This window comes from Euprymna scolopes, chromosome 44 (genome assembly GCF_053919585.1).
Source record: "Euprymna scolopes isolate OS-2025 chromosome 44, ASM5391958v1, whole genome shotgun sequence".
Taxonomy (NCBI): domain Eukaryota; kingdom Metazoa; phylum Mollusca; class Cephalopoda; order Sepiida; family Sepiolidae; genus Euprymna; species Euprymna scolopes.
In genome coordinates, this window is record NC_136525.1 from 47,638,451 (window position 1) to 47,661,228 (window position 22,778).

The 22,778-nt window shown below is 25.0% G+C and overlaps 1 protein-coding gene across 4 annotated transcripts in view; it reads right to left on the reverse strand.

Moving 5' to 3' along the window:
* The window catches only part of LOC145268835 (uncharacterized), a 1,065,816-nt gene that overhangs the window by 576,953 nt on the left and 466,085 nt on the right, over nt 1-22,778 (reverse strand). For all 4 annotated transcript variants that reach the window (XM_080124499.1, XM_080124501.1, XM_080124498.1 and 1 more), the window contains 2 exons: nt 19,230-19,363; nt 16,090-16,293 (listed from right to left, as the gene is read on the reverse strand). In XM_080124499.1, the coding sequence (XP_079980625.1) occupies nt 16,090-16,293; nt 19,230-19,363 (338 nt within the window). The remainder of the gene's footprint in view (nt 1-16,089; nt 16,294-19,229; nt 19,364-22,778) is intronic.

Consider the following 22,778-nt stretch of genomic DNA (forward strand, 5'->3'; position numbering starts at 1 on the left):
ATATATGAATTTTTTACATGAGTATATATGAATTTTTTACATGAGTATATATGAATTTTTACATGAGTATATATTAATTTTTTACATGAGTATATATGAATTTTTTACATGAGTATATATGAATTACATGCGTATATATGAATTTTTTACATGAGTATATATGAATTTTTTACATGAGTATATATGAATTTTTTACATGAGTATATATGAATTACATGCGTATATATGAATTTTTTACATTAGTATATATGAATTTTTTACATGAGTATATATGAATTTTTTACATGAGTATATATGAAATTAGTACATGAGTATATATGAATTACATGCGTATATATGAATTTTTTACATGAGTATATATGAATTTTTTACATGAGTATATATGAATTTATTACATGAGTATATATGAATTTTTTACATGAGTATATATGAATTTTTTACATGAGTATATATGAATTTTTTACATGAGTATATATGAATTTTTACATGAGTATATATTAATTTTTTACATGAGTATATATGAATTTTTTACATGAGTATATATGAATTACATGCGTATATATGAATTTTTTACATGAGTATATATGAATTTTTTACATGAGTATATATGAATTTTTTACATGAGTATATATGAATTACATGCGTATATATGAATTTTTTACATTAGTATATATGAATTTTTTACATGAGTATATATGAATTTTTTACATGAGTATATATGAAATTAGTACATGAGTATATATGAATTACATGCGTATATATGAATTTTTTACATGAGTATATATGAATTTTTTACATTATATATGAATTACATGAGTATATATGAATTAATTGCATGAGTATATATGAATTTTTTCCTGAATATATATGAATTTTTTACATGAGTATATATGAATTTATTACATGAGTATATATGAATTTTTTACAAGAGTATATATGAATTTATTACATTATATATGAATTACATGCGTATATATGAATTTTTTACATGAGTATATATGAATTTTTTACATGAGTATATATGAATTTTTTACATGAGTATATATGAATTACATGAGTATATATGAATTTATTACATGAGTATATATGAATTTATTACATGAGTATATATGAATTTTTTACATGAGTATATATGAATTACATGAGTATATATGAATTTTTTACATGAGTATATATGAATTTATTACATGAGCATATATTAATATTTACATGAGTATATATGAATTTTTTACATGAGTATATATAAATTTTTTACATGAGTATATATAAATTTTTTACATGAGTATATAGGAATTTTTTACATGAGTATCTATGAATTACATGAATATATAAGAATTTTTTACATGAGTATATATGAATTACATCCGTATATATGAATTTTTTACACGAGTATATATGAATTTTTTACATTATATATGAATTACATGAGTATATATGAATTTTTTACATGAGTATCTATGAATTACATGAGTATATATGAATTTTTTACATTATATATGAATTACATGAGTATATATGAATTTATTACATGAGTATATAAGAATTTTTTACATGAGTATATATGAATTTTCTGCATGAGTATCTATGAATTACATGAGTATATAAGAATTTTTTACATGAGTATATATGAATTACATGAGTATATATGAATTTTTTACATTATATATGAATTACATGTGTATATATGAATTTATTACATGAGTATATAAGAATTTTTTACATGAGTGTCTATGAATTACATGAGTATATAAGAATTTATTACATGAGTATATAAGAATTTTTTGCATGAGTATATATGAATTACATGAGTATATATGAATTTTTTACATTATATATTAATTACATGAGTATATATAAATTTATTACATGAGTATATAAGAATTTTTTGCATGAGTATATATGAATTTTTTACATGAGTATATATGAATTTTTTGGCATTATATATGAATTACATGAGTATATATGAATTTATTACATGAGTATATATGAATTTATTACATGAGTATATATGAATTTTTACATGAGTATATATGAATTTTTTACATAAGTATATATGAATTTTTTACATGAGTATATATGAATTACATGCGTATATATGAATTTTTTACATTAGTATATATGAATTTTTTACATGAGTATATATGAATTTTTTACATGAGTATATATGAAATTAGTACATGAGTATATATGAATTACATGCGTATATATGAATTTTTTACACGAGTATATATGAATTTTTTACATTATATATGAATTACATGAGTATATATGAATTAATTGCATGAGTATATATGAATTTTTTCCTGAATATATATGAATTTTTTACATGAGTATATATGAATTTATTACATGAGTATATATGAATTTTTTACAAGAGTATATATGAATTTATTACATTATATATGAATTACATGCGTATATATGAATTTTTTACATGAGTATATATGAATTTTTTACATGAGTATATATGAATTTTTTACATGAGTATCTATGAATTACATGAGTATATATTAATTTTTTACATGAGTATCTATGAATTACATGAGTATATAAGAATTTTTTACATTTGAATATACGAATTTTTTACACGAGTATATATGAATTTTTTACATTATATATGAATTACATGAGTATATATTAATTTATTACATGAGTATATAAGAATTTATTACATGAGTATATATGAATTTTTTACATGAGTATATATGAATTTATTACATGAGTATATATGAATTTTTTACATGAGTATATATGAATTTTTACATGAGTATATATGAATTTATTACATGAGTATATATGAATTTATTACATGAGTATATATGAATTTTTTACATGAGTATATAAGAATTTATTACATGAGTATATATGAATTTTTTACATGAGTATATAAGAATTTATTACATGAGTATATATGATTTTATTACATGAGTATATATGAATTTATTACATGAGTATATATGAATTGATTACATGAGTATATATGAATTTACTACATGAGTATATATGACTTTTTTACACGAGTATATATGAATTTTTTACATGAGTATATATGAATTTATTACATGAGTATATATGAATTTTTTACATGAGTATATATGAATTTATTACATGAGTATATATGAATTTTTTACATGAGTATATATGAATTTTTTACATGAGTATATATGAATTTTTTACATGAGTATATATGAAATTAGTACATGAGTATATATGAATTTATAACATGAGTATATATGAATCTTTTACATGAGTATATATGAATTTATTACATGAGTATATATGAATTTATTACATGAGTATATATGAATTTATTACATGAGTATATATGAATTTATTACATGAGTATATATGAATTTTTTACATGAGTATATATGAATGTATAACATGAGTATATATGAATTTATTACATGAGTATATATGAATTTATTACATGAGTATATAAGAATTTATTACATGAGTATATATGAATTTATTACATGAGTATATAAGAATTTATTACATGAGTATATATGAATTTTTTACATGAGTATATAAGAATTTATTACATGAGTATATATGAATTTTTTACATGAGTATATAAAAATTTATTACATGAGTATATACGAATTTATTACATGAGTATATATGAATTTTTTACATGAGTATATATGAATTTATTACATGAGTATATATGAATTTTTTACATGAGTATATATGAATTTTTTACATGAGTATATATGAATTTTTTACATGAGTATATATGAATTTTTTACATGAGTATATATGAATTTATTACATGAGTATATATGAATTTTTTACATGAGTATATATGAATTTTTTACATAAGTATATATGAATTTTTTACATGAGTATATATGAATTTATTACATGAGTATATATGAATTTTTTACATGAGTATATATGTATTTATTACATGAGTATATATGAATTGATTACATGAGTATATATGAATTTACTACATGAGTATATATGACTTTTTTACACGAGTATATATGAATTTTTTACATGAGTATATATGAATTTATTACATGAGTATATATGAATTTTTTACATGAGTATATATGAATTTATTACATGAGTATATATGAATTTTTTACTTGAGTATCTATGAATTTTTTACATGAGTATATATGAATTTATTACATGAGTATATAAGAATTTATTACATGAGTATATATGAATTACATGCGTATATATGAATGTTTTACAGGAGTATATATGAATTTGTTACATTATATATGAATTACATGAGTATATATTAATTTTTTACATGAGTACATATGAATGTATTACATGAGTATATATGAATTTATTGCATGAGTATATATGAATTTTTTACATGAGTATATATGAATTTATTACATGAGTATATGTGAATTTTTTACATGAGTATATATGAATTTTTTACAGGAGTATATATGAATGTTTTACATGAGTATATATGAATTTTTTACATGAGTATATATGAATTTTTACATGAGTATATATGAATTTTTACATGAGTATATATGAATTTTTACATGAGTATATATGAATGTTTTACATGAGTATATATGAATTACATGCGTATATATGAATTTTTTACATGAGTATATATGAATTTTTTACATGAGTATATATGAATTTTTTACATGAGTATATATGAATTTTTTACATGAGTATATATGAATTTTTTACATGAGTATATATGAATTTTTTACATGAGTATATATGAATTTTTACATGAGTATATATTAATTTTTTACATGAGTATATATGAATTTTTTACATGAGTATATATGAATTACATGCGTATATATGAATTTTTTACATGAGTATATATGAATTTTTTACATGAGTATATATGAATTTTTTACATGAGTATATATGAATTACATGCGTATATATGAATTTTTTACATTAGTATATATGAATTTTTTACATGAGTATATATGAATTTTTTACATGAGTATATATGAAATTAGTACATGAGTATATATGAATTACATGCGTATATATGAATTTTTTACACGAGTATATATGAATTTTTTACATTATATATGAATTACATGAGTATATATGAATTAATTGCATGAGTATATATGAATTTTTTCCTGAATATATATGAATTTTTTACATGAGTATATATGAATTTATTACATGAGTATATATGAATTTTTTACAAGAGTATATATGAATTTATTACATTATATATGAATTACATGCGTATATATGAATTTTTTACATGAGTATATATGAATTTTTTACATGAGTATATATGAATTTTTTACATGAGTATATATGAATTACATGAGTATATATGAATTTATTACATGAGTATATATGAATTTATTACATGAGTATATATGAATTTTTTACATGAGTATATATGAATTACATGAGTATATATGAATTTTTTACATGAGTATATATGAATTTATTACATGAGTATATATGAATATTTACATGAGTATATATGAATTTTTTACATGAGTATATATAAATTTTTTACATGAGTATATATAAATTTTTTACATGAGTATATAGGAATTTTTTACATGAGTATCTATGAATTACATGAATATATAAGAATTTTTTACATGAGTATATATGAATTACATCCGTATATATGAATTTTTTACACGAGTATATATGAATTTTTTACATTATATATGAATTACATGAGTATATATGAATTTTTTACATGAGTATATATGAATTTTTTACATGAGTATCTATGAATTACATGAGTATATATGAATTTTTTACATTATATATGAATTACATGAGTATATATGAATTTATTACATGAGTATATAAGAATTTTTTACATGAGTATATATGAATTTTCTGCATGAGTATCTATGAATTACATGAGTATATAAGAATTTTTTACATGAGTATATATGAATTACATGAGTATATATGAATTTTTTACATTATATATGAATTACATGTGTATATATGAATTTATTACATGAGTATATAAGAATTTTTTACATGAGTGTCTATGAATTACATGAGTATATAAGAATTTATTACATGAGTATATAAGAATTTTTTGCATGAGTATATATGAATTACATGAGTATATATGAATTTTTTACATTATATATTAATTACATGAGTATATATAAATTTATTACATGAGTATATAAGAATTTTTTGCATGAGTATATATGAATTTTTTACATGAGTATATATGAATTTTTTGGCATTATATATGAATTACATGAGTATATATGAATTTATTACATGAGTATATATGAATTTATTACATGAGTATATATGAATTTTTACATGAGTATATATGAATTTTTTACATGAGTATATATGAATTTTTTACATGAGTATATATGAATTACATGCGTATATATGAATTTTTTACATTAGTATATATGAATTTTTTACATGAGTATATATGAATTGTTTACATGAGTATATATGAAATTAGTACATGAGTATATATGAATTACATGCGTATATATGAATTTTTTACACGAGTATATATGAATTTTTTACATTATATATGAATTACATGAGTATATATGAATTAATTGCATGAGTATATATGAATTTTTTCCTGAATATATATGAATTTTTTACATGAGTATATATGAATTTATTACATGAGTATATATGAATTTTTTACAAGAGTATATATGAATTTATTACATTATATATGAATTACATGCGTATATATGAATTTTTTACATGAGTATATATGAATTTTTTACATGAGTATATATGAATTTTTTACATGAGTATATATGAATTACATGAGTATATATGAATTTATTACATGAGTATATATGAATTTATTACATGAGTATATATGAATTTTTTACATGAGTATATATGAATTACATGAGTATATATGAATTTTTTACATGAGTATATATGAATTTATTACATGAGTATATATGAATATTTACATGAGTATATATGAATTTTTTACATGAGTATATATAAATTTTTTACATGAGTATATAGGAATTTTTTACATGAGTATCTATGAATTACATGAATATATAAAAATTTTTTACATGAGTATATATGAATTACATCCGTATATATGAATTTTTTACACGAGTATATATGAATTTTTTACATTATATATAAATTACATGAGTATATATGAATTTTTTACATGAGTATATATGAATTTTTTACATGAGTATCTATGAATTACATGTGTATATATGAATTTTTTACATTATATATGAATTACATGAGTATATATGAATTTATTACATGAGTATATAAGAATTTTTTACATGAGTATATATGAATTTTCTGCATGAGTATCTATGAATTACATGAGTATATAAGAATTTTTTACATGAGTATATATGAATTACATGAGTATATATGAATTTTTTACATTATATATGAATTACATGTGTATATATGAATTTATTACATGAGTATATAAGAATTTTTTACATGAGTGTCTATGAATTACATGAGTATATAAGAATTTATTACATGAGTATATAAGAATTTTTTGCATGAGTATATATGAATTACATGAGTATATATGAATTTTTTACATTATATATTAATTACATTAGTATATATAAATTTATTACATGAGTATATAAGAATTTTTTGCATGAGTATATATGAATTTTTTACATGAGTATATATGAATTTTTTGGCATTATATATGAATTACATGAGTATATATGAATTTATTACATGAGTATATATGAATTTATTACATGAGTATATATGAATTTTTTACATGAGTATATATGAATTTTTACATGAGTATATATGAATTTTTACATGAGTATATATGAATTTTTACATGAGTATATATGAATGTTTTACATGAGTATATATGAATTACATGCGTATATATGAATTTTTTACATGGGTATATATGAATTTTTTACATGAGTATATATGAATTTTTTACATGAGTATATATGAATTATTTACATGAGTATATATGAATTTTTTACATGAGTATATATGAATTTTTTACATGAGTATATATGAATTTTTACATGAGTATATATGAATTTTTTACATGAGTATATATGAATTTTTTACATGAGTATATATGAATTTTTTACATGAGTATATATGAATTTTTTACATCAGTATATATGAATTTTTACATGAGTATATATGAATTTTTTACATGAGTATATATGAATTTTTTACATGAGTATATATGAATTTTTACATGAGTATATATGAATTTTTTACATGAGTATATATGAATTTTTTACATGAGTATATATGAATTACATGCGTATATATGAATTTTTTACATTAGTATATATGAATTTTTTACATTAGTATATATGAATTTTTTACATGAGTATATATGAATTTTTTACATGAGTATATATGAAATTAGTACATGAGTATATATGAATTACATGCGTATATATGAATTTTTTACACGAGTATATATGAATTTTTTACATTATATATGAATTACATGAGTATATATGAATTAATTGCATGAGTATATATGAATTTTTTCCTGAATATATATGAATTTTTTACATGAGTATATATGAATTTTTTACATGAGTATATATGAATTTTTTACATGAGTATATATGAATTTTTTACATTATATATGAATTACAGGAGTATATATGAATTTTTACATGAGTATATATGAATTTTTTACAAGAGTATATATGAATTTATTACATTATATATGAATTACATGCGTATATATGAATTTTTTACATGAGTATATATGAATTTTTTACATGAGTATATATGAATTTTTTACATGAGTATATATGAATTACATGAGTATATATGAATTTATTACATGAGTATATATGAATTTATTACATGAGTATATATGAATTTTTTACATGAGTATATATTAATTACATGAGTATATATGAATTTTTTTACATGAGTATATATGAATTTATTACATGAGTATATATGAATATTTACATGAGTGTATATGAATTTTTTACATGAGTATATATAAATTTTTTACATGAGTATATAGGAATTTTTTACATGAGTATCTATGAATTACATGAATATATAAGAATTTTTTACATGAGTATATATGAATTACATCCGTATATATGAATTTTTTACACGAGTATATATGAATTTTTTACATTATATATGAATTACATGAGTATATATGAATTTTTTACATGAGTATATATGAATTTTTTACATGAGTATCTATGAATTACATGAGTATATATGAATGTTTTACATTATATATGAATTACATGAGTATATATGAATTTATTACATGAGTATATAAGAATTTTTTACATGAGTATATATGAATATTCTGCATGAGTATCTATGGATTACATGAGTATATAAGAATTTTTTACATGAGTATATATGAATTACATGAGTATATATGAATTTTTTACATTATATATGAATTACATGTGTATATATTAATTTATTACATGAGTATATAAGAATTTTTTACATGAGTGTCTATGAATTACATGAGTATATAAGAATTTATTACATGAGTATAAAAGAATTTTTTGCATGAGTATATATGAATTACATGAGTATATATGAATTTTTTACATTATATATTAATTACATGAGTATATATAAATTTATTACATGAGTATATAAGAATTTTTTGCATGAGTATATATGAATTTTTTACATGAGTATATATGAATTTTTTGGCATTATATATGAATTACATGAGTATATATGAATTTATTACATGAGTATATATGAATTTATTACATGAGTATATATGAATTTTTTACATGAGTATATATGAATTTTTTACATGAGTATATATGAATTTTTTACATGAGTATATATGAATTTTTTACGTGAGTATATATGAATTTTTTACATGAGTATATATGAACTTTTTACATGAGTATATATGAATTTTTTACATGAGTATATATGAATTTTTTACATGAGTATATATGAATTTTTTACATGAGTATATATGAATTTATTACATGAGTATATATGAATTTATTACATGAGTATATATGAATTTTTTACATGAGTATATATGAATTTTTTACATGAGTATATATGAATTTTTTACGTGAGTATATATGAATTTTTTACATGAGTATATATGAATTTTTTACATGAGTATATATGAATTTTTTACGTGAGTATATATGAATTTTTTACATGAGTATATATGAATTTTTTACATGAGTATATATGAATTTTTTACATGAGTATATATGAATTTATTACATGAGTATATATGAATTTTTTGGCATTATATATGAATTACATGAGTATATATGAATTTATTACATGAGTATATATGAATTTATTACATGAGTATATATGAATTTTTACATGAGTATATATGAATTTTTTACATGAGTATATATGAATTTTTTACATGAGTATATATGAATTACATGCGTATATATGAATTTTTTACATTAGTATATATGAATTTTTTACATGAGTATATATGAATTGTTTACATGAGTATATATGAAATTAGTACATGAGTATATATGAATTACATGCGTATATATGAATTTTTTACACGAGTATATATGAATTTTTTACATTATATATGAATTACATGAGTATATATGAATTAATTGCATGAGTATATATGAATTTTTTCCTGAATATATATGAATTTTTTACATGAGTATATATGAATTTATTACATGAGTATATATGAATTTTTTACAAGAGTATATATGAATTTATTACATTATATATGAATTACATGCGTATATATGAATTTTTTACATGAGTATATATGAATTTTTTACATGAGTATATATGAATTTTTTACATGAGTATATATGAATTACATGAGTATATATGAATTTATTACATGAGTATATATGAATTTATTACATGAGTATATATGAATTTTTTACATGAGTATATATGAATTACATGAGTATATATGAATTTTTTACATGAGTATATATGAATTTATTACATGAGTATATATGAATATTTACATGAGTATATATGAATTTTTTACATGAGTATATATAAATTTTTTACATGAGTATATAGGAATTTTTTACATGAGTATCTATGAATTACATGAATATATAAAAATTTTTTACATGAGTATATATGAATTACATCCGTATATATGAATTTTTTACACGAGTATATATGAATTTTTTACATTATATATGAATTACATGAGTATATATGAATTTTTTACATGAGTATATATGAATTTTTTACATGAGTATCTATGAATTACATGTGTATATATGAATTTTTTACATTATATATGAATTACATGAGTATATATGAATTTATTACATGAGTATATAAGAATTTTTTACATGAGTATATATGAATTTTCTGCATGAGTATCTATGAATTACATGAGTATATAAGAATTTTTTACATGAGTATATATGAATTACATGAGTATATATGAATTTTTTACATTATATATGAATTACATGTGTATATATGAATTTATTACATGAGTATATAAGAATTTTTTACATGAGTGTCTATGAATTACATGAGTATATAAGAATTTATTACATGAGTATATAAGAATTTTTTGCATGAGTATATATGAATTACATGAGTATATATGAATTTTTTACATTATATATTAATTACATTAGTATATATAAATTTATTACATGAGTATATAAGAATTTTTTGCATGAGTATATATGAATTTTTTACATGAGTATATATGAATTTTTTGGCATTATATATGAATTACATGAGTATATATGAATTTATTACATGAGTATATATGAATTTATTACATGAGTATATATGAATTTTTTACATGAGTATATATGAATTTTTACATGAGTATATATGAATTTTTACATGAGTATATATGAATTTTTACATGAGTATATATGAATGTTTTACATGAGTATATATGAATTACATGCGTATATATGAATTTTTTACATGGGTATATATGAATTTTTTACATGAGTATATATGAATTTTTTACATGAGTATATATGAATTATTTACATGAGTATATATGAATTTTTTACATGAGTATATATGAATTTTTTACATGAGTATATATGAATTTTTACATGAGTATATATGAATTTTTTACATGAGTATATATGAATTTTTTACATGAGTATATATGAATTTTTTACATGAGTATATATGAATTTTTTACATGAGTATATATGAATTTTTACATGAGTATATATGAATTTTTTACATGAGTATATATGAATTTTTTACATGAGTATATATGAATTTTTACATGAGTATATATGAATTTTTTACATGAGTATATATGAATTTTTTACATGAGTATATATGAATTACATGCGTATATATGAATTTTTTACATTAGTATATATGAATTTTTTACATTAGTATATATGAATTTTTTACATGAGTATATATGAATTTTTTACATGAGTATATATGAAATTAGTACATGAGTATATATGAATTACATGCGTATATATGAATTTTTTACACGAGTATATATGAATTTTTTACATTATATATGAATTACATGAGTATATATGAATTAATTGCATGAGTATATATGAATTTTTTCCTGAATATATATGAATTTTTTACATGAGTATATATGAATTTTTTACATGAGTATATATGAATTTTTTACATGAGTATATATGAATTTTTTACATTATATATGAATTACAGGAGTATATATGAATTTTTACATGAGTATATATGAATTTTTTACAAGAGTATATATGAATTTATTACATTATATATGAATTACATGCGTATATATGAATTTTTTACATGAGTATATATGAATTTTTTACATGAGTATATATGAATTTTTTACATGAGTATATATGAATTACATGAGTATATATGAATTTATTACATGAGTATATATGAATTTATTACATGAGTATATATGAATTTTTTACATGAGTATATATTAATTACATGAGTATATATGAATTTTTTTACATGAGTATATATGAATTTATTACATGAGTATATATGAATATTTACATGAGTGTATATGAATTTTTTACATGAGTATATATAAATTTTTTACATGAGTATATAGGAATTTTTTACATGAGTATCTATGAATTACATGAATATATAAGAATTTTTTACATGAGTATATATGAATTACATCCGTATATATGAATTTTTTACACGAGTATATATGAATTTTTTACATTATATATGAATTACATGAGTATATATGAATTTTTTACATGAGTATATATGAATTTTTTACATGAGTATCTATGAATTACATGAGTATATATGAATGTTTTACATTATATATGAATTACATGAGTATATATGAATTTATTACATGAGTATATAAGAATTTTTTACATGAGTATATATGAATATTCTGCATGAGTATCTATGGATTACATGAGTATATAAGAATTTTTTACATGAGTATATATGAATTACATGAGTATATATGAATTTTTTACATTATATATGAATTACATGTGTATATATTAATTTATTACATGAGTATATAAGAATTTTTTACATGAGTGTCTATGAATTACATGAGTATATAAGAATTTATTACATGAGTATAAAAGAATTTTTTGCATGAGTATATATGAATTACATGAGTATATATGAATTTTTTACATTATATATTAATTACATGAGTATATATAAATTTATTACATGAGTATATAAGAATTTTTTGCATGAGTATATATGAATTTTTTACATGAGTATATATGAATTTTTTGGCATTATATATGAATTACATGAGTATATATGAATTTATTACATGAGTATATATGAATTTATTACATGAGTATATATGAATTTTTTACATGAGTATATATGAATTTTTTACATGAGTATATATGAATTTTTTACATGAGTATATATGAATTTTTTACGTGAGTATATATGAATTTTTTACATGAGTATATATGAATTTTTTACATGAGTATATATGAATTTTTTACATGAGTATATATGAATTTTTTACATGAGTATATATGAATTTTTTACATGAGTATATATGAATTTATTACATGAGTATATATGAATTTATTACATGAGTATATATGAATTTTTTACATGAGTATATATGAATTTTTTACATGAGTATATATGAATTTTTTACGTGAGTATATATGAATTTTTTACATGAGTATATATGAATTTTTTACATGAGTATATATGAATTTTTTACGTGAGTATATATGAATTTTTTACATGAGTATATATGAATTTTTTACATGAGTATATATGAATTTTTTACATGAGTATATATGAATTTATTACATGAGTATATATGAATTTTTTACATGAGTATCTATGAATTACATGAGTATATAAGAATTTTTTACATGAGTATATATGAATTACATGAGTATATATGAATTTATTACATTATATATGAATTACATGAGTATATATGAATTTATTACATGAGTATATATGAATTTTTTACATGAGTATATATGAATTTATAATATGAGTATATATGAATTTATATCAAACCTAAAGCCCTGAACAACTAAAAAACTCCTTTTTAAAGGTCTTGTTTTTCCATCACTTTGTGATCGATAAGATGTAGAGAAATATATAAAGCCAAGGGATCAATAACGAAGGAAAGGTTGAGGATGGCTAAACTATGAGAAACCATTCTTTCACACCTGATCTAAAATAGAATACGTACATCAAATCCGTTGCCAAGGTCGCTGGAAAAATTATAGGATCCTTCTATCAATCCTGTAGATATCTGCCTGCTGATGCAATTCTCTATCTATATAAGAACCAGGTACGTCCAAGGATGGAGTATTGCTGTCACATCTGGGCAGGAGCTACTAGGAAGATCTTATCCTGCCTTGACAGAGTTCAGAATAGACTTCGTAGCCTAGCGGGGGATGCCCTTTTCTCTTCTCTGCAACCTCTTTCTCACAGAAGAGACGTTGCAAGCCTGTCTCTGTTTTATCATTTTTTTCATGGCAAGTGCTCGTCTGAGCTCCAATCTATGGTCCCCCCTCGCCAAACATTTAAGAGAAACACTCATTTGGCTGTAAACACTACCAATAATTTCCCCCACTGTTTATCTGTGCCTAAACCTAAACCTAGATTCTATGAACAAAGCTTCTTTCTTAGAACTGCACACCTGTGGAACTCTTTTCCGTTTACCTGCTTTCCAGCTGACTACAATATGGCCGTCTTCAAGTCCAATGTAAACAAGTTCTTGATGAGCTGTTCTCCTTAAGTAATCCAATTTACCAAATTTACACTTCTAACGATTATTATGATATTGTCCTTTTGACCACTGTATACTCTTTAATCCGTATCCTCGAGTGGACTCTGGGCCTTGATAAGTGGTGATTCCTTTGTAAAAAAAAGAAGAAAAAAGTTCTTGATGAGCCGTGTTCTTTTAATAATCCAATTTTCCCAATTCCCACTACTAACGATTACTACAACATTATCCCATTGACTACTGTGCAGTCATTAACCCTTATCCTTGAATGGCCCTGGGTCTTGATAAGTGGTGACTCTTTTGTAAAAGAACAAACAAAAAAAATTACACTCACATACAATTCTCAACCTTTATTATACATATTTTAACAGTCACAATCTCCAAATGAATCTTGCAAGGAGTTTTTATTCTTCGCATATTGTATCGTTTTCGCGTTGGTTCATTTGTAAACGCTTGTGTTAGAACAATTATAAGAGTGCCTAGATGCTAGGACGCCATTACAAACAATTTTGTTTTATATATAGAGAGATTGTGTCAATTAATATTACTTACTAGTGTAAACGTCCGCTGGAAGTCATCATTACTATTTACGTCCTGTAAGAATCTTTCAATGTTGAATTTTGCATTAAAAGTGACCAGCCACCTCTCCCCCCATTGTACCACGTGCTCAAGATCAGAGGAGAGAGAATTAGAGAGGACTTTATCATTTATGGCCTTTGATGTGTTGCCATAGATGGTCGTGTCATCAGCATAGATGTCAACGAATAATTTAAGTATGTGTTTTGGGAGATCATTGATGTAGATCAGGAAGAGAGTTGGACCCAGGATGGATCCCTGAGGGACTCCAGCATTAATAGTGTGGGCCTCTGATTTCTGCAGGACGCCCATACAAACAATTTTGTTTTATATATAGAGAGATTGTGTCAATTAATATTACTTACCAGTGTAAACGTCCGCTGGAAGTCATCATTATTATTTACGTCCTGTAAGAATCTTTCAATGTTGAATTTTGCAAAAATATCCCTGCAGATGACGGACTGTGATGCGGAGATATTCAAGGTGTTGTCTGGGCTGAATATTTCGGCAAAGATGGTTTTATTTTGGCAAATCTGCATCCACTTGTTGTTTTCCAACAATTTGAGAAGCTGGAACGCAAAGGAACAAAAATGAGAAAAAACACAAAACATTAAGACTTATAGAAGGATTGCAACATTGAATTACACGCCTGACGAAGGGGAGTACTTCCCGAAATATTGCAACACGGATACTCTACCTGACCACCTGACGCTAGTAAAAACAATACATGTAAAATATTTATATAATATATTTCATTAAATAAAATAGACGTTTTTTGTCTATTAATTCTATTTTCGATCCTTTCCAACTTGTGAACAACAGGATAAATAATTAACCAATGAAGAAAAAAAAAAAAATTTATGAATTGTTCAAAACCAGTTAGATTAATTTATCCCAGACGATGAATCCTGAAAGATTGGAAAGTAATCGGACTTATGATAAATATGGTGATTACATCAGCCAGTTCCCGCCAGATAAAATTATAAAAGTAATAAAAGGCGAATCAAATGAGGTATAGATTGTTTAAACAGTTACATTCATATATATGATGATTGCAACGTCTTGTCAGACGAGTTCCACTCCCTCAGACATTTAAAATCCATGAGCCCAAATGTCTGAGGAAGTATCTATACAAATATGATGTTACAGAGTCTTAGCTTTGTACGGCAGCTAAGTCTCTCTCTCGGTTCAAAATGTTGAGATCCAGCAACAAGCAAGAGCAAGATAGCCAGCAACAAATTAAACTGCATACCAGCTTAATGCGGGTACTGGTCTTCCGCTTTATGGTTTTTTAAATCAGAGATTTGCTTCTTCTAGAAAGGTTGCCTTCACCATGGCTTACGGGAGCCCTCTCTACCCCAATACACATATACACACACACAAATATACATGGTGTTAGTTGGCCGTTGACCCAGAAAAGAGTTCATTCGCCCTTTGGAAGGTCTTGTTTTTAATCCTTCAGGGAGACTAGCCGCCCTCCTCACCAAACAAGTCTGGTGGGGTAACCAGTTTAGTCGCCGGTGACCCGACCATGAGGCAGGTAGTACTGGGTTACATGGTACCAGTAGCATATGACATGACCTGACATAATATATATATATATATGAACAAACAGTTAATAAAATATGTTAAAAAACACTTTGAAATGAGTTAAGAACATATTTAATCTGAAAAGGAAACACTAGATAAATGGATAGTCCTTAATCCGCGGAGTTTCGAAGAAATACACTCCTTCTCATCAGAGGGTAGAAATTAGCAAAATGTGGGATCGGATTTTGCATGCAGAAGTATTTGATGAAACAACAAGTCAAAGATCTTACTTGAAAACAAAAAAAGTGAAGCAGAGGGAATATAGTGAAGAAAAAGGTGATTACACATGAATGGATAGTCTGGTGGAAAATAAAAAATCCAGTGATGGTAAAATCCAAATGTAAAACTTCAAGAAAGTTAAAAGAGTTTCCATTTGTACAAGTAAAATCCGAGGAAATCCCGTAATTGAAAGAAGATGGTCCATAATAATCCCAAGGCAGAAATCCATGGAATAATTCACAAAAATGTGTACAATGAAAACAGGAAAGATTCCAATAATATTAATAAAAGGAAAATAAGATATGCTTTTCACTCTACTTCCGAGACATAAATATAAATAATAAAGATCAGGGAAGAGAAAGAGGAGAAATATCATAATATTATAATATATTTTATATATATACATTATTATGCTCTCTCTCTCTCTCTCTCTATTTTTTTTTTTTTTCCACAGCCAGACAACGTCGCAGCTCATAAGAGCCAAGAAAGCCAACAAACCGAAAGTGCAAGATCCGAATTTCGCCCTTATTTAGGATCATCATTTAGACACATCTGAACTCTGGATTTGAAATCGAGACATTCTTCTGTGTGTGGCGTGTTTGCTCAGTTGATAGAGTACTCACCTAGAATGCAAAAGGTTCGTGTTTCAAATCTCAAGTTCGTATGTGTTTAACTAAATGAGGGCGAAACTCGAGGCTTGAACTTCCTGTTTGTTGGTGTTCATGGCTCTTGTGAGCTGCGACGTTGTCTGGCTGTGGAAATAATTTTGTATTCTCTCACATTCTGAATATATATATATATATATATTTGCTCAGGAGTTTATGTATGTATGTATATATATATATATATATATATATATATATAAACACTAATATATATATATATATATATATATATATATATATATATATATATATATATATATATTAGTGTTTGGATGATTGATCAGAACCGAGAATCGAAAAAATCGTAACTTTCTTGGGCGTCGGAATTGGTATCGGAAAAATTTGCATTTATTTTCCGATGCCAAAACGATTCCTTTAATTATCTTTTCTAATTTGATTTAAGAACAAATTTTATTTTTAGTAATAATGATAAAACAATAAGTATTCATTGATTTTAAACATCCAGTAAAACTGAAATATATAGATCATCCCCTCCCTCAAAATATGTTTTTACGTTTGGTTGGTTGGTTGGTTGGTTGTTTTTGTTTTACGGCATATCAACCCTTTTCGGGTTATTTAATGCCGAATCCAAAGATTTTGAAGAAAAAATATTTTAATAGAATATAATTGTTGTTTTCAAGTCGGTTTCTATTTAACCCATAGTTGGGACCCTAACAGGTACTACCACTCCGGGTCAGAGTGGACCTGGGAGCAATGGTAATTAAAGGGTGGCTCCACACTCCCCAAAGCCCGCAAGCTGGAACCTCACCATTGGATATAGTTTAAGGTCATATCAAGGATCATTTTTACGTTTGAGAAAGTATATGCACATTTAAGATGTGCTTTTGTTTTTGGACAAAAAACTATTTTTATAGTTAAATATTTAAAGATTTATAAAGAATCGGAATCGGTAATTGTATCAGAATTGGGAATTTACTACGGAATCGGGAAAAATAATGGAATCGGCCCATCTCTCTCTCTCTCTCTCTCTCTCTCATATATATATATATATATATATATATTGTTCTTACCTTGGTCGGATTTTGAATAATCTTCATGACCGCACGCAAAAGAATCATAACATGATCCGGGGATGATTCCATTAATTCCATCAGCATCTTTCCATCAGTGGATGCCAAAAACAACGGCAGCCAATGGTTGGTGTCTGTCAACAAAATTTAATAAAATATGGATATTTGATAATTTATTTTTTCTGGTAGAAGTGGTATAAATGTGACAGTTGTAAATATGAAAAATGGCCTACAAACAATGACGTCATATCTGAAGGTAGAAGCAAGTAAGATCTGTGAACAATTAGGCTGCCGATAATGAAGAACAGCTTTTTATAAAGCGCATTAGAAACGTTTAAAATTACTTTGCAAAAAAAAAAAAAAAAAAAGATAAGGAACACTAGTCCCAGCTTTACCTGGTCGTAAAATACGCTTAAGTATGATATTTTATTTTATCCAGATTTCGTATATATTATGATAGAGTCGTGATTTCAAAAGTAAAAAAAAAAAAAAAAAAACTATTTGGGTGCCATCAGCTAGAATCGAAACTGAAAGCAAAACTGTAGCATTCAAAGCTGGTGACGTTACCACTATACTAACGTGACACGCATATGAACTGATTAAAAATTAAAAATAAACTAAGATCCTCGCTCCTAGACAAGGTTAAAAAAAGAGTCGCCAATCTGATAGGCCCTGAACTGGCATCTAAGCTTCAGCCTCTTTCCCATCGACGAAACGTTGCATCCCTCTGTCTGTTCTACAAGTATTTTAATGGTGAATGCTCTGACGAACTGCAGACACTTGTGCCCCCACGACGTAGACACCCTCAATAAACCCGACAGGCAGCTAAATCCCACCCCCACACAGTAGAGATCCCTAGATGTAAAAGAGTAGTTTCTTCCCCAGAACCGCTAGACTCTGGAATTCCATTCCAAGTTCCTGTTTCCCTAACTGTACTGACATGCAGAAGTTCAAGTGTAACGAGAACCGACATCTTGCTGCCCAAATCCCAACATAGTGCCCCAGTAGTTGCTGCCCCTGATAGTAGCCCCCTACACCAAAGTGGCGATGTGCCTTGTTTGGGGTGAAAATGTAATAAAAAAAAAAAAGAAAAAAAAGATGAATGTACAAAATGTGTAACGATTTTTTAATTTTTCACCATTTTTGACCCGTTAAAAACAATTCTGACCCCTTAAAAACAATTTTAACCCCTTAAAAACAAATTTAACCCCTTAAAAACAATTTTAACCCCTTAAAAACAAATTTAACCCCTTAAAAACAATTTTGACCAGTTAAAGACCCATAAAAGAACGGTCCGTAAAAAATCCAATCATTTGAGGCCCCTAGCGCCGCTCATCGAATTTTATTTTAAGAGGAGATAGAGTTTGAAAATATGGACACAGACAGACAGACAGACAGACAGACAGACAAATTATATATATTAGACTAAATTAATGAAAAAAAAAAGACAAAAACAAAGAAAAAAAAAGGTTTAATCACTAAAATAACGTCATGCCTGGAGTATAAGCGAGCAAGATCTGTTGAACAGTCTGACTGTCGATAATGAATGAGAGCTTTTTATAAAAAACATTAGAAATCTTTTAAAAAAATGCGTCGAAAAAAGTGAAAAATATAAAACACAATTTTTTTTTTAATCATGCAATAGAAGAAAACGGATCTTCATCATTGTAGCGAAATTTGTGAATTGAGATTTTGAATTTCAAATGACACCATTCATATCTACTAAATTGCCATATCGCAAAAAATCTAAAAGCAATAAGGTAGAAAATTAAATAATAATTTATTTATTTTTATAAAAAAAAAAAAAAGTTTTCGAAGAAATTCGCAATTTTAGCTCACATAATCACCGAAGAGCGTATTAAGCAAGGGAGGTAATTCATTTTTGAAAACTGTCAAAAACTTAGGCCAATTCAAAATGGGAGTTATTTTCCTTGCTTATATGTTGCATCTGACAAAACAAACATGGCGAAATCATTTTTTCGTTAAATCATGGAAATACGTGCTTTATGTAATATTTTAGAATTCTGCTTTTGGATATAAGCATTGTTGCCTGAAGAGGTCTCTAGTTACTAAATACTAAAAGACCGAAACATGCTCATGACTGTGCAGCAACACATTACTGCTTATGTACAGACAAATTGAAAGTGTAACTTGCTCTACCCCGGTATTGAGCACTCTTGTATTAACCTCGTTATATTTCACTGGTTACCTTACCTTTGAAAAATAGCGACCTCAAATTACACACACACACACATATATATATAAAGTAGTAAAGTTCGTATGTGTGCATGTAAAACTCTCTAAGTACTCTAACCACTGCGCCACAGGTCCTTGCTATCCCCCCGTGAAGTAAATAAAGAGTTCTGCTCGAAATTCCGCCCAAATTCGACAGAAACATTCTCGAATGTGACAAGATACGCTTGAAGAAGGTCGGAGGTTACATCGACCGAAACGTTGTGAAAATGGCACTCAAAATGAGAACAGTAGTCCGATGAATCCAAATATGAGAACGGTAGTCTGATTAATACAAAAATTTGTGCGTTATTCATTTTCTAAAATTGGACCAGACGTATAAGTCGCCAGCTTTTTAGTAAAGAAAAGAGAGGGCGTTTAGCTCTATACAATTGAAGAAGGTTGGAGGTTACACCTACCGAAACGCTGTGCAAATAACTCGCCAGATAAGAACATTAGACCGATTTTTTTAATTTTTTTAATTACATTTTCATCCCAAACAAGGCATATTGCCACTTTGATGTAGAGGGCTATTATTAGGGACCTAAGTTGCAGGGGTACTATGTAGGGAGTTTAGCAGCAAGATGTCTGTTCACATTACACTTGAACTTCTGCATGTCAGTACAGTTGGGGAAGCAGGAAACCGGAAGAGAATTCCAAAGTCCTGCAGTTCTGGGGAAGAAGCTATTAGAGTAGAAGGCTTTTCTACATCTAGGGATCTCAACTGTGTAGGGGTGGGACTTTGCTGCTTGTCGGGTTTGTCGGGGTATTTTCGTCGAGGGGGGGTTACAAGGGCTTGTAGTTCGTCAGAGCATCCACTATTAAAATACTTGTAAAACAGGCAGAGGGATGCAACATTTTATTGATAGGACAGCGGTTGAAGCTTAGATGACAGTTTGGGACCCATCAGGTTGGAGATTTTCTTTTGAACCCTGTCCAGGAGTAAGATACTAGTAGCAGATGCACCAGCCCAAATGTGACAACAATACTCCATACATGGGCGAATGGTGGCCTTGTAGAGGTACAGGATACTTTCAGGCATAAGTAGCTTTCTAGCACGGTAGAGAGAGCCCACATTCTTTGCAGCAGTCTTGGCAATGCTCTCAATGTATTTGCTCCAACTCATGTTTCCTGTGAACTTTAAGCCGAGGAGTTTAAAAGAAGTACTTTCAGGTAATGTGTCTTTGGACATTGCTATCAGTGGTTGAGAAGGTTTCTTGTGATTATTGAAGGAAAGGAGCTTAGTCTTAGCAGCATTGAATGTGACAATTTTTGTCTCCATTCCACTACAATGTTTCATCCATGGGATAGCGGCTG